Genomic DNA, 12,983 nt, shown 5'->3' on the forward strand with positions numbered 1-12,983 from the left:
GCCCAGCTAACTAATTTTTGTATTTTTAGTAGAGATGGGGTTTTGCCATGTTGGCCAGGCTGGTCTTGAACCCCTGACCTCAGGTGATCCGCCCGCCTCGACCTCCCTAAGTGTCAGGATTACAGGCGTGAGCCATTAAGCCCGGCTGTATTAATCTTTTAAGGAAGGTAAGGGAGGTGGTTCTAGCCTGCTTTCCCAGAGAAGCTTTTAAAACTTGTCTGGCATCACCCCCCAGAGTTTTGGATAATAGTTTTCCAACCCCTGCCCCTGAGATTGCAAGTTGTAGTCACGGCTGAAAAACACTGGAGACTTATGTTATGAGTCTAGACTCAGAAGAACTGCATGTTTTCTTTGCAGGTCTTAACAGTTCCATTTAGTTGAGTATCTTAAGGGTTTTTGGTGTTTTTTCCTCCAAAAAAGAGAGTCTTCACCTGAGAACTGTTTTTGTCTTTTTCTTTTTTAAAGCAAAAAGACTAATATGCAAGTCAGTAAATGGTTTGAGGGTCTGGTATTGCACTCGGCCCTCAATACGTTAGCAATAACTACCCACATGTGATCTATTTATCAGTGTTTGAAAACAGCAATTTCACTCCATCTGCTTTGCTGCTTTTTTTTTTTTTTTGAGACTCGGTCTGTCTCCAGGATGGAGTGCAGTGGCGCGATCTCAGCTCACCGTATCCTCCGTCTCCTGGATTCAAGCGATTCTCCTGCCTCAGCCTCCCGACTAGCTGGGACTACAAGCGCGCGCCACCACGCCCAGCTAATTTTCGTATTTTTGGTAGAGACAGGGTTTCACCATGTTGGCCAGGATGGTCTCGATTTCTTGGCCTCATGATCCGCCCGCTTCGGCCTCTCAAAGTGCTGGGATTACAGGCGTGAGCCGCTGCGCCCGGACCAACTTTTTTTAAAACAGCCAAAATGAGAGAAGGGGAATAAACTTTGTGTAGCTACAAAGAGGATGGCATAATTAAATTTCAAAGAACGGGCGGGGAAGGTTTCCGATGCGGTTGCTTCTTATTCCTTCTTTTGACTGACCCGCGCCTTCTCCGCCCCCCTTTCTCCTCACGTCACCCACCCCAGAGACTGGGATGTGGCCGCGCCCTCCGCCTTTCCGTATGGAAACATGGCGCCTCCCTGCGTGGGGCGGGCTATCCCCAGCTTCCAGCCACAGCCCGCTGAGACTCATCGACGGACACTCGGCCTCTCCTCTTACGTTTCCGTACGGAAAAATGGCGCCTCGCTGCGTTGGGCGGGCCACTCTTGGCTCGGAGCCACTGCCCACGGAGCCCCCTCAGCGGTCATCGGCCACGCTTTCCACCGCTCCCTGAGGAAACATGGCGCCGCCCAGCTGCGAGTCACCGCTTACTGAATCCCTTCGGCAAGCAGGGGAAAGAACCGCCTGCCTTTCCGTACGAAGACATGGCGCTGCCCTATATTGGCGCCTCCCGACAAAGAGCAGTCTCCTCCTTCCTGATGCTGAGAAGCGGCCGCTCTGACCGCTGCCCACCCGAGTCGGGCTGGGAGGACCGCCCGCCGCGTGGCGAGGGATGCGGCCTCGGAGGGGCAGAGGCTGAACCGTCCCAGCCTGCCGCGCATCCCTCCGGCTTCCGCCGCGGCGCCAGCCCGCGCTTGATTCGCCCGGCGGGAGCGGCAGGAGGAAGAACGCCGACTCCGCGGCAGGTGAGAAGAGCGGGAGCTGGGGCGGAGGCTGGCGAGGCCCCCCCGGGAGGCGCGCGGTCCAAGTCGCAGGCATCTCTTCGCCTCTTCCCGTCGATTCCCGTCCCGGGATGTCGGGGGCAGGCGAGGAAGAGGCGGGGTCCGCGGGCGGGTGGGGCTCACCCCTCAAGGCCGCCCTCTCGGCGCGCCCGCGTCCTCCCTGCTCCCGGCCCTGCACTCCCTCGCTGGCCCGAACAGCTGTTTACAACGGAATCCGGACGCCGGGCGCGAGTGGAGCTCAGTGCCAGAGGAGGTGATTCCCGGCGCCGGGGACAGAGCCCCTTTCTTTTGCTGAAAGACCCTTTCTGCTGGGGAGCCTCTTGTGTCCAGCCTAGGCCCGCGTGCAGCCCCGACGGATGACCGTCTTCTTGGCAAGTGCGAGGATCCTCCTCCCCTCGGCTCTCTTTTTAGACACAGTGGGGGTTGAATGGATGCGCGCGATATAAGCAAATTAAATGGTTCCTGGCCACATCCTAGAGCCCTTTAATTAGAGTTACCATTTGTAGAAGGCCTGCCGTGTGCCAGCCTCTGCCGTGCACGATCCCTCGTTTCATCTCCCCCCAAAACCAAGCAGGTAGGTAGCTGTATTTTACAGAGGAGGAAACTGAAGTTACACAGCTAGTAAAGAGCCAGAATTGGGGCCCAGGTATGTCTGAAACCAACGCCCACCCCTCCCACATACAGTGACATCACAGAGATGACGTAGGGATTCATCTCTATCAACAGATACTTGTGGGTGTCTATTTGGGGGATATACGGATGGAGCATAAGTGGGGAATATGACTTTTCTTAGCTCGTAAGAAGTTCGAAATCTAGGTGGAGAATTTTAAAATAAAAACTAGCACTTTTACCATCTGGTCCCAACGCATCTTTCCATTATTACTAGCCACTTCCTTTTCTGATTTTCTTGTGCCTTGGCTTCTGTCCTCTGAGTGAAATGCCCTTCTTTTCACCTCCTCTCCCCCTCCAGACATGTTTTAACTAGGTGAAATCCTACTCCTTTTAAAGATCAGTGTAAATGTCATCTTTTCTGGGAAGGTTTTCTCAATCTCCTTCCAGGCGGAGTTAGTTTCTTCCTCTGCTATATTCCCTGGGCAATTTCATAATGCCACTAAGGCTTAAGTTTCATTATGTCTCCTTGTAAGCCTGTCTGCCTCCCCCTCTAGACTATGTATTTGCATCTTTCTATTTAAATAAGCACACTTTGAATTGAATTTAAGGCAATGACAAATGCTAAATGTCGACTAGCCAGCCCTGCAGGAGTTGAGAAAGGTGCAATCACTGGTGCAGTCCGGAAAGTGTCCTGGGAAGAGATAGGACCTGAACTCAATCATAAAAGGATGGGGTTAGTTTACTAAGCTGATTAGAGACCTAGAAATCCTGCCTTTCCTCCTCACCGCACAGAATGAATTACTTCATTCCTCCTGGGCTCCTTCTCAGCATGTGAAGAGGATAAAATTAGAAGCGTTTTGTTTGTCCTTTCTCATAGAATATGCTGGTGATGTTATCCTTTGGATCCTGGAGCATTTCCTGACTCTAATAGGATTTAGGATACAGAGGAGATGAGTGTCTCCAGTGGGGTGTTGGAAGCTAAAATGAGACTAGAAAGGGGAAATACATGAAAACAACCTTCATATTAATACAGGCCTGGGTCAGGCACAATGGCTCACGCCTATAATCCCAGCATTTTGGGAGGCTGAGGCAGGCGGATCACTAGAGGTCGGGAGTTAGACACGAGCCTGGCCAACATAGTGAAACCCCATCTCTACTAAAAATACAAAAATTAGCAAGGCGTATGGTGGGTTCCTGTAATCCCAGCTACTGGGGAGGCTGAGGCAGAAGAATCCCTTGAACCCAGGAGGCAGAGGTTGCAGTGAGCTGAGTCGAGATGGCGCCACTGCACTTCAATCTGGGCAACAGTGCAAGATTGTGTCTCAAAAAAAAAAAAAAATGCAGGCCTGAATATTTCAATTCCAGTAACTTCATTCTATTTAATGGAGTTCTCTGAAATTTCATATAATTCTGTCAGGTGATTCTTCACCTCTCTAATATGCGGAACACAGTCTGCCAAACTCCCTAAATCAGTTGACATTTCTTTTGATCACTTGATTATGTTCCCTGTGTGTAAGAAAGTCTAATTAGTGCTTATGAAAATGTTTTGTGATCTTCAAGTGCTGATGTTACAAATGTTGATTATTTTCAGCAAATGCAGAAACATTGTGTCTTTCTTCTCTCCCAGAAACACCCTAGGAAAAGGGAGAGGGGAGGAATTGACTAAAACTTTTACTGTAATTAAAACAGGCCTTTTTTTTGTTTTTTTGTTTGTTTTTTTTGGAGACAGAGTCTTGCCCTGTCGCCCAGGCTGGAGTACAAAACAAAAAATTAGCTGGGCGTGGTGACACACACCAGTAATCTCAGCTACTTGGGAGGCTGAGGCAGGAGAATTGCTTAAACCCAACAGGCGGAGGTTGCAGTGAGCCGAGATTGCTCAGTTGCACTCCAGCCTGGACAACGAGAGCAAAACTCCATCTCAAAAAAAAAAATAAAATAAAATAAAATAAAATTGTATAGTTTCTATCATCTCTAGGTATCTTATTCACATGATAATATCAAGGAATCAACCCTTTAGCCCAGTGTATTCACTTGTACGCCCGATTAAAAGCATTATTTCCAAAGAGTTTACCAATCTGCTCTTAGGAATGAAAGTAAAGAATTTAAGATTGAATCACTGATTAAAATAGGAGCAGCAGGCAGTTTAGAGTGTGTCTTCTAATAGTTTAAGGCCCTGTATTCCTGTAACATGCTACTCAGGAGTAGGACAAAAATATTCCAACTAACTGCTACCTGAGATCCAGAAATCTGATACATTACAAATGTCATTTTACAAGTATCTGTTTAGTCATTGAAGTGGAGTATTATAGCTGGATAAGATCTTAGCAAGCTCATTTATTCTACAAACAAAACTGAAACCCGAAGAGATTAAATGATTTGCCCTGAGTCACATTGCTAGTTGGTGACAGAGCTACAATACTTTTAGTTCTTTTTTTGTGTTTTTCTTTCCTAGGAAAGTGGATAAACTTAATTGAGAATGTCTGAAAACCTTGACAAGTCCGATGTAAATGAAGCAGGAAAATCAAAATCCAGTGATTCTGAGCAAGGCCTCGAAGATGCTGTGGAAGGTGCCGATGAAGCCTTACAGAAAGCAATAAAGTCAGACTCCTCCAGCCCCCAAAGAGTGCAAAGACCTCACTGTAAGCAAATTTGACTTTGATTAGATGCAATATTGTCATTGTTTTCAGGTGACAGTTTTATGAGGCCTCATTGGGCATGTGGCCATGAGCTAGGCTCTAATAATATAACATTGCCAATGTAGCATTTAGGAATAATAGCAATTCCTCAGCTGGCAGCCTAGCTACTTGTGGATTTTCAATTGCATGGGAAATTAACATTTTAGAATAATGTCCAGAATGTGCCTGTGTTTCTCCAGCCTCAGTGACACTCCGGTCTCCGAAGTGCTCTAAGAAATAGGAGGGTGGAGTACAAATTGCAGCTTTTATTGAAAGGGTGTTTGAAAAGTCTGAGGCTAATTCCTGCCAGGACTGTGCTTGTGCAGGTTAAAAAAAAATGTAGGTTCACCGCACCCTAATTCTCTGCCTGAAGGCTTAGTTCCCACAAGCTTGAGGGAATTCAGTTTGCTGAATGTGTGTGGTGAAGTCACTTCAGATCCCTGGCAAAGAGCAAGCCTCTTAAATGAAAGGGTGGCAGTATCTTCAGGCATTCCCAGTGGTTGCCTCAACTCACGTCTTTTATGAAGAGTACCTTAAGCATTTTGAAGTGAGTCCAAAAATGCAAGTTTTTAAGAGGGAACCTCATAGTCTAGCAATGTCGGTATTGATGTTATCCCTTTAAATTGTAGATGATCAGTAGTTGTACATATTTGGAAAAAGTACAGACATTTTTGGGTTTTGGGGTGTGTTTCTTCTAAAATGATCAAAGCCCTTCCCAGGCAATTTATTAGTCAACATGGTATTATTCTAGCAAACATTAATGGACCTTATTTTATTCTGATTTATTATCACATAGATTTTAATAAATCAACTATTAGGTCAAATTGTGTCCAAGGAAACATGTTGTTACTAGCACAGTCTATTGTGCATTTGGTAGGCCTGTCTCCAATATGTGTAGTCAGAAAACTTCTGTTTTCCTGTCTTTAAAATGAGGAAAATACAATATTTCTTAGGGTAGCGGTAAAGATTAAATGAATTCCTATAAAGCAGTTAGAACAGTGCTTTGCAGGTAATAAATGCTTAATAAACATTAGTTATTGTTACTATTATTGCTACTAACATGTCATCTATTGCATTTAAAGATGCCAGGATTAGCCAGGCATAGTGGCTCATACCTGTAATACCAGCACTTTGGGAGGCTGAGGCAGGAGGATCACTTGAGTCCAGGAGTTCAAGACCAGCCTGGGCAACATAGTGAGACCTCATCTCTACAAAAAATAAAAATTAGCTAGGCATGGTGGCACATGCCTATAGTCCCAGCTACTTGTGGGGCTGAGGCAAGAGGATCCCTTGAACCTGGGAGGTGGAGGCTGCAGTGAGCTGAGAATGTGCCACTGCACTCCAGTCTGGGTGACAAAGTGAGACCTTGTCTTAAAAAAAAAAAAAAAATTAGCTGAGCATGGTGGTACATGGCTATAGTCGCAGCTACTTGGGAAACTGGGACAGGAGGATCACTTGAGCTGGGGAGGTCAAGGCTGCAGTGAGTCGTGATCATGTCACCGCACTCCAGCCTGGATGAGAGAGTAAGACAAACCTCTCTCAAAAAAATTAAAAAAATAAAAATGAAGAGACCAGGATTGATTGCTGTAATGTAGATGTATATGGCTAACATGATAGCTTTACAACCTGTAGTTTCTGCTAAAGAACTTTTGGTTTAGGTCTTCAGTCACTCTTTATTGGTTTGTTGATTGTTGAGACGGCCGGACCTAACGTAGGGGTGACGAAGTCCAGTGGAGTCAAAGGAATGAGAAAAGACAAGTTGAAGAGTGCATAAAGTGGGTCTAGGGGGCTGATGCTAGTATGGAGGCTGCTAAGGCCCCAAGCTCTAGAAGCCCACACTATTTATTGGTAATCAAACAAAGAAGCGGGTGGTGAGGATGTGGGGGTTGAAAGAAAGCAGTGTATCAAGCGTATGATCTACAGCTGTGACAGTTAGGCATTTTCTTTGAAGCATATGGAACATGTTCCGCTACTTGAGATAATGGGAAACATGTTCTTCTAGTTTAAGATACAATCGATATATGAGCCTAAGAGTGCTAGAAGCAAGGAGCCAGCAAGTCTAGACACATTTCAGAGGCCAGGAGGGGTTTTGTGCTCTGAGCCCTGGATTCCATTCAAGCCACGAGGGTTTTTATGCCCTGGGCTTAGATTATGGTGCGGCAGAGCAGCCTTCCACCCTTTAGCACAGAGCTTGGTGTTCCCAAGGCCACGAGGGGTTTTAGACCCTGGACCCCGGACATGTTCCAAGACTCTTTTACATTATGTCAGACATGCAAGCCCTGCCTCAGTTTCTCCCAACAGTTGGTTGATTGGTTTTAATTTTTTTAAACAATTTTAACTTTTATAGGTTCAGCCATTCTTTGGTTGATGGCTTCACCTTTGGCATCCTGTCAGTCTGATGGCATGATTCCAAATTAATGTCAAACCAGTACTAAGCTACATTATCTGAAATTGTGTGTAGTTATGCCCTTAAGGCAAGAATACTCATCCTGGGACCTATGATCAAGATTTAGGGGATCTAGTAATAGCCAAAAAAGTACATCAACATTTGTTTTTATATGCGTGTTTTTAGAAATAAGGTCATGGAAGCTTTCACTAAGTTCTCTTAGTGGTCTGTACCAAAATAAGGTTTAAAATTAATGCCCTAAGATATTCCTTTTGTCTGACTTCCTATTTCTCCTGTAGTACTAGGTAGGTACAGGGCTATAAACCCAAAAGATAAAGCTAAGACCCCATTATTTGGGGATCAGGTAAGGAAGCATTGTTGAACACATGGAGCATAAATAAGGATTTACAAACTATGGAATTAATAGTTTGCAGACATTTCCCCCAAACTCTGTAAATGTGTAGCTACTGAGTTTAACTCTAAAATCACATTTGGAATTCTACAAATTAAAATGTAAGTAGCAAAAAGAGAACATTTATTATTTTAAATTATAACACAGAGTAGTACTTTAAGAGTGGAATTGCTAGGCCAGGCACGGTGGCTCACGTCTATAAGCACTTTGGGAGGCTGAGACGGGTGAATCACCTGAGGTCAGGAGTTCAAGACCAGCCTGGCCAACATGACGAAACCCTGTTTCTACTAAAAATACAAAAATTAGCCGGGAGTGGTGGTGTGTGCCTGTAATCCCAGCTACTTGGTAGGCTGAGGCAGGAGAATTGCTTGAACCTGGGAAGCAGAGGTTGCTGTGAACTGAGATTGTGCCATTGCATTCCAGCCTGGGTGACAAGAGGGAAACTTTATCTCAAGAAAGAAAAAAAAGTGGAATTGCTGATGTAACTGATGCAGAACATTGAAAAAGGAAAAATGGCTGGCTTGTAAAAAATTGATTGATACTGATTTGAGGTGGTGATTTGATTGTAAAACTGTTCTTTAAACAGAGATCCTTTAAACAGAGTAAGGATCAGTCAACTGTAACTTAATAATGTTTTCTCTAAGATCTCCTAGTATTTATACTTTAATGCTCTTCTCACAGAATACCCTCTGTTCTAACGTTTAATCACCTAGTTGACCAGTGAAAGATGCTATATTCAGATGACAAACATCAATTGTTATTCCAGTTAATATCTCCCACTTAGGACCTTCGTTTATGAAATCGGGTCCTTGTGAATTTAATTAGTGGATCCCAGTCATCTTTAGATGAATAGGTGACATGAGAACTTACATTTCTAAAGCTCATGACTAGCCTTTGAATTATGGTGTCTCCATATTCAATCAGGCAAATATTTGTTGAGTGCATACTGTATGTCAGGGATCCAGCAGTGAACCAGGCACATACTGTCTCTGTCCTCATGGAGCTTGCAGGCTAGCGAGGAAGACAAATTAACAAGCAGTTTCCATCAACATAGTAAGTACTATGGGTAACCTTTACCCTGGCTTTACTGTATGCATTATATAGTAGCTATTTGAGTGACAGTTGCCATCTTGCCCTCCATAAATGTCCATCCACTTATGTGACTAACAGCATCTTTTCAGAGTGTAGAGACATCTCAGGATACCTTTGTAAAGAAAGAGAGTTACAACCATTCTAAATTAGAACTTCATTTTATTTTGGAATCTGTCTGCCAGCCTCTCAAAAGTCATGTTTAAACTAACATGGTTTTCAGTTTCTCTAACAGGGCATCAGTGGGCAAATGCTGTAACAAAATAACAGAATTTAGCAACAACTTTAGCTTTGTGTCATATAAAATAAACTCCCGGGTAAGTTACATATAACTTTACTTTTTTTTTTAGACCAGATTGCTCTATGTTGCCCAGGCTGGCCTTGAACTCCTGGGCTCAAGTGATTCACCCACCTCAGCCTCCCTAGTAGCTGAGACTACAAGTGTGCACCACCGTGTCTGAGTTGACCTTACCATTTTTTCATGGCTCTTACTACAACCTGTCAGGTTCTCTTCACAAATTGAGGTGAAGACGTGTTGTCCACCAAGTTGCATCTTTATGCAATTTTATGCAATCTTTACCAAGTTTTCATTTATGAAATTGGTAAATTTGAGAACTCTCACAAAACAAAATCCCCACAACCCTATAATTTGTATGCAATGAATAATTATTCTATATGTACATGGGTAATATGTCCTGATCATATCTTAGAACTGTAGCTTTTATCTTTCATGGTCAGATACCTGTCATTGATAAGTTTGATTTTAAGTAGTCTCTAACCTGGACAGTTCCTGAAAATTTTCTTCTTCCTGGATGGTGAGGTTCTTAGTACTTGGTGCAAGCTGTTTTGTTCCAAGTATGCCCAAAACACTGAGAATGCACTTGTTTAAAATTTGGAGGATTCTTATATTTTATAGCACACCCTTAAGTCTCTTCTTTTCGCATATGGAGAAACACAGACCCTGCAAGATTTAAGTGACTTGTTCAAGGTCATACTCAACAGAGTCTAGAGGAAGAGAAATTTCTTACTGATTTGCCCCAACCACTGTGTTTCATGACTAGGCAGCAAAGTAATGGTGCCTATTATTACCCAGATGACTAAAATTATTGGGAAGTAACAAATCTGGCCAGGCATGGTGGCTCATGCCTGTAATTCCAGCACTTTGGGAGGCCAAGGCAGGTGGATCACAAGGTCAAGAGATTGAGACCATACTGGCCAACGTGGTGAAACCCTGTCTCTACTAGAAATACAGAAATTAGCTGGGTGTGGTGGCACGCACCTGTAGTCCCAGCTACTTGGGAGGCTGAGGCAGGAGAGTCACTTGAACCCGGAAGGTGGAGGTTGAGCCGAGATCGTGCCACTGCTCTCCAGCCTGGGTGACAGAGCAACACTCCGTCTCAAAAAAAAAAAAAAATTCACTGAGAGGACTTGATGTGTTTCTGTTATTTTCATAAATTTCAGATGATAAGACATTGATTATTTTTTGCAAAAGCAAAGTTAAACAACTTGGAAGTCCTAATAATAATCTGAGTTTCTTCTTAAGGGGTAAGAACTTGGTGAAGTGTAATAACACCTGATGCTTGATATTGATGTACCCACAGTGGAAGTTTCATTTTCTGATAACTGGTAACAGAAATAATTTAAAAATAAGCATATATTTATACATATGTATACATACAGCAAATCCCTGCTGAGCCAGGCGTGCACCTATAGTTCCAGCTATTTGGGAGGTTGAGGCCACAGTGAGCTATGATCTCTCTCGAGTTTGGGCAACAGAATAAGACCCTGTTTCAAAAAACAAACACCAAAAAAAACCTTTTTATTAATAGAGTCTGTCATGGAGTATACACTTTAAATTTTGATAAAATCCAAATTATCCATTTTTTATTTTATAGGTTGAGCTTTTTGTATCCTATCTAAGAAATCTTTACCTAATCCAAGATCACAAAGATTTTTGTCTGTGATTCTTTTATTTTTCTTTTTGAGACAAAGTGTCTGTCACCTAAGCTGGAGTGCTGTGGCGGGATCATGGCTCACTGCAACTTCCGCCTCCTGGGCTTAAGCCGTCTTCCCACCTCAGCCTCCTGAGTAGCTGAGACTATAGGCGCATGCCACCATACCTGGCTAATTTTTGTATTTTTTGTAGAGATGGGGTTTCGCCATGTTGCCCAGGCTGTTCTCAAACTCCTGGCCTCAAGCAATTTTTGCGCCTTGGCCTCCCAAAGGGCTGAGATTACACGCATGAGTCACCTTGCCCGGCTCTGCAATCCATTTTGAGTTCCTTTTTGTTTACCATGTGAGAGAAGGATCTAGAGTAATTAATTTTTTTTTTCTTTTTGAGATGGAGTCTTGCTTGGATATTTATTATATTTAGCAATATCCACAAAGCCAGATGGAGTGCAATGGTGTGATCTCAGCTCGCTGCAAGCTTGGCCTTCTGGGTTCACGCCATTCTCCTGCCTCAGCCTCCCGAGTAGCTGGGACTACAGGTGCCCGCCACCATGCCTGGCTAATTTTTTGTATTTTTAGTAGAGACAGGGTTTCATCATGTTAGCCAGGATGGTCTCGATCTCCTGACCTCGTGATCTGCCTGCCTCGGCCTCTCAAAGTGCTGGGATTACAGGCGTGATAGAGTAATTCTTTTACATGTAGATGCTTAATTGTTGTAGCACCATTTGATTTAAAAAAAAAAAAAACAAACTTTGCCTTTTTTTTTTTTTTTTGAAACAGAGTATTGCTCTGTCACTCAGACTGGAGGGCAGTGGCACAATCTCAGCTCACTGCAACCTCTGTCTCCTGGGCTTAAATGATTTTTAGTAGAAACAGGGTTTCACCATGTTGTCCAGGCTGGTCTCGAACTCCTGGCCTCAAGCAATCAACCTGCTTCAGCCTCCCAAAGTGCATGAGCCACCATGCCCAGCCTATCTTTGTCTATTGACCACATATATACATGTGTGTGTGTATATATCAGTCTAGTTCTGGATATTCTGCCCTGAATTTCTATATATCCTTATGCTAAAAATACACTATCTTGATTATTATAGTTTTATAGTAAGTCTTGAAATCAGTGTCAGTCCTCTAACTTTATTTTTCTTTTTCAAAATAGTTTTGGCTTTTCGAGGTCTTTTGTGTTTCCATATAAATTTTAAAATTAGTTTGTCAGTTTCAACAAAAAAGCCTTCTGATTGGGATTGCATTTAACCAATAGATTGATTTGGGGAAAATTGACATCTTAATAATATACACATAGAGGGGAGCAACAGACACTGGTGTCTACTGGAGAGTGGGGGAAGGGAGAGGATCTAGAAAAATAATGAGGACTAGACTTAATAACTGGGTGACAAAATAATCTCCATAACAAGCCCCTGTGACACGAGATTACCTGTATAACAAATTTGCACATGTACCCCTGAACTTAAAAGTTAAAAAAAAGTTTTTTTTAATTGAAAAGATATATTGGGCTTTGATTTTGAATATTTATTATGGTTTAGCAATATCCACAAAACCAGATTTATTTATTCTGTATTCTTATTCATATTCTCTGGAAATGCTGAGAATGTTGTGAGGAAGAATTTTGAGTTTTCCCAACTTCCCCTTGTGACCAAATAAAGATTTTTACCAGACAGGGTATGACCAGCTCTTTCATTTGGTTCCTTTTTTTGTTTGTTTTTTTCCTTTCTTTGGTGAGCAAAATAAAAAAGAAGGAAAATAACTTTTCACCAGCCTAAGAAGATCTTTTATAACAAACCTGGGCAAACCAGTGACGTTACTTATCTAATTTTAAGGCCAGATGTTATCACTATCACATAAAATTAATATATTCATCTTCTAGGCAAGTACTTCTCAAAACTGTGGTGTCTCAAAACTGTGGTGTTTGGAGCCATCAGCATCAACTGGAGACTTGTTAGAAACACAGATTCTAGGCCTGGTGCTGTGGCTTATGCCTGTAATCCCAGCACTTTGGGAGGCCGAGGCAGGTGGATCACTTACTTAAGCTCAGGAGTTTGAGACCAGCCTGGGCAACATGGCAAAACTTGTCTCTAAAAAATACAAAAAATAACCAGATGGGCCTATAGTCCCACTTACTCAGGAG

At 43.2% G+C, this 12,983-nt stretch overlaps 1 protein-coding gene across 2 annotated transcripts in view; it reads left to right on the plus strand.

Annotated features, from left to right (window-relative positions):
- Nucleotides 1-1,324: 1,324 nt before the first annotated feature.
- TCP11L1 (t-complex 11, testis-specific-like 1) overlaps nucleotides 1,325-12,983 on the plus strand; it is a 31,270-nt gene continuing 19,611 nt past the window's right edge. Inside the window, exons 1-2 of one of the 2 annotated variants that reach the window (XM_011936369.1) lie at nucleotides 1,325-1,680; nucleotides 4,781-4,967. In XM_011936369.1, coding sequence (XP_011791759.1) covers nucleotides 4,805-4,967 — 163 coding nt within the window. In that variant the 5' untranslated portion in view covers nucleotides 1,325-1,680; nucleotides 4,781-4,804. Of the gene's footprint in view, nucleotides 1,681-1,919; nucleotides 2,088-4,780; nucleotides 4,968-12,983 lie in introns of those variants that run through there. The other variant, XM_011936370.1, reaches the window with a different exon arrangement.

The sequence above is a fragment of the Colobus angolensis genome, unplaced genomic scaffold, assembly GCF_000951035.1.
Source record: "Colobus angolensis palliatus isolate OR3802 unplaced genomic scaffold, Cang.pa_1.0 Scaffold152, whole genome shotgun sequence".
Lineage (NCBI taxonomy): Eukaryota > Metazoa > Chordata > Mammalia > Primates > Cercopithecidae > Colobus > Colobus angolensis.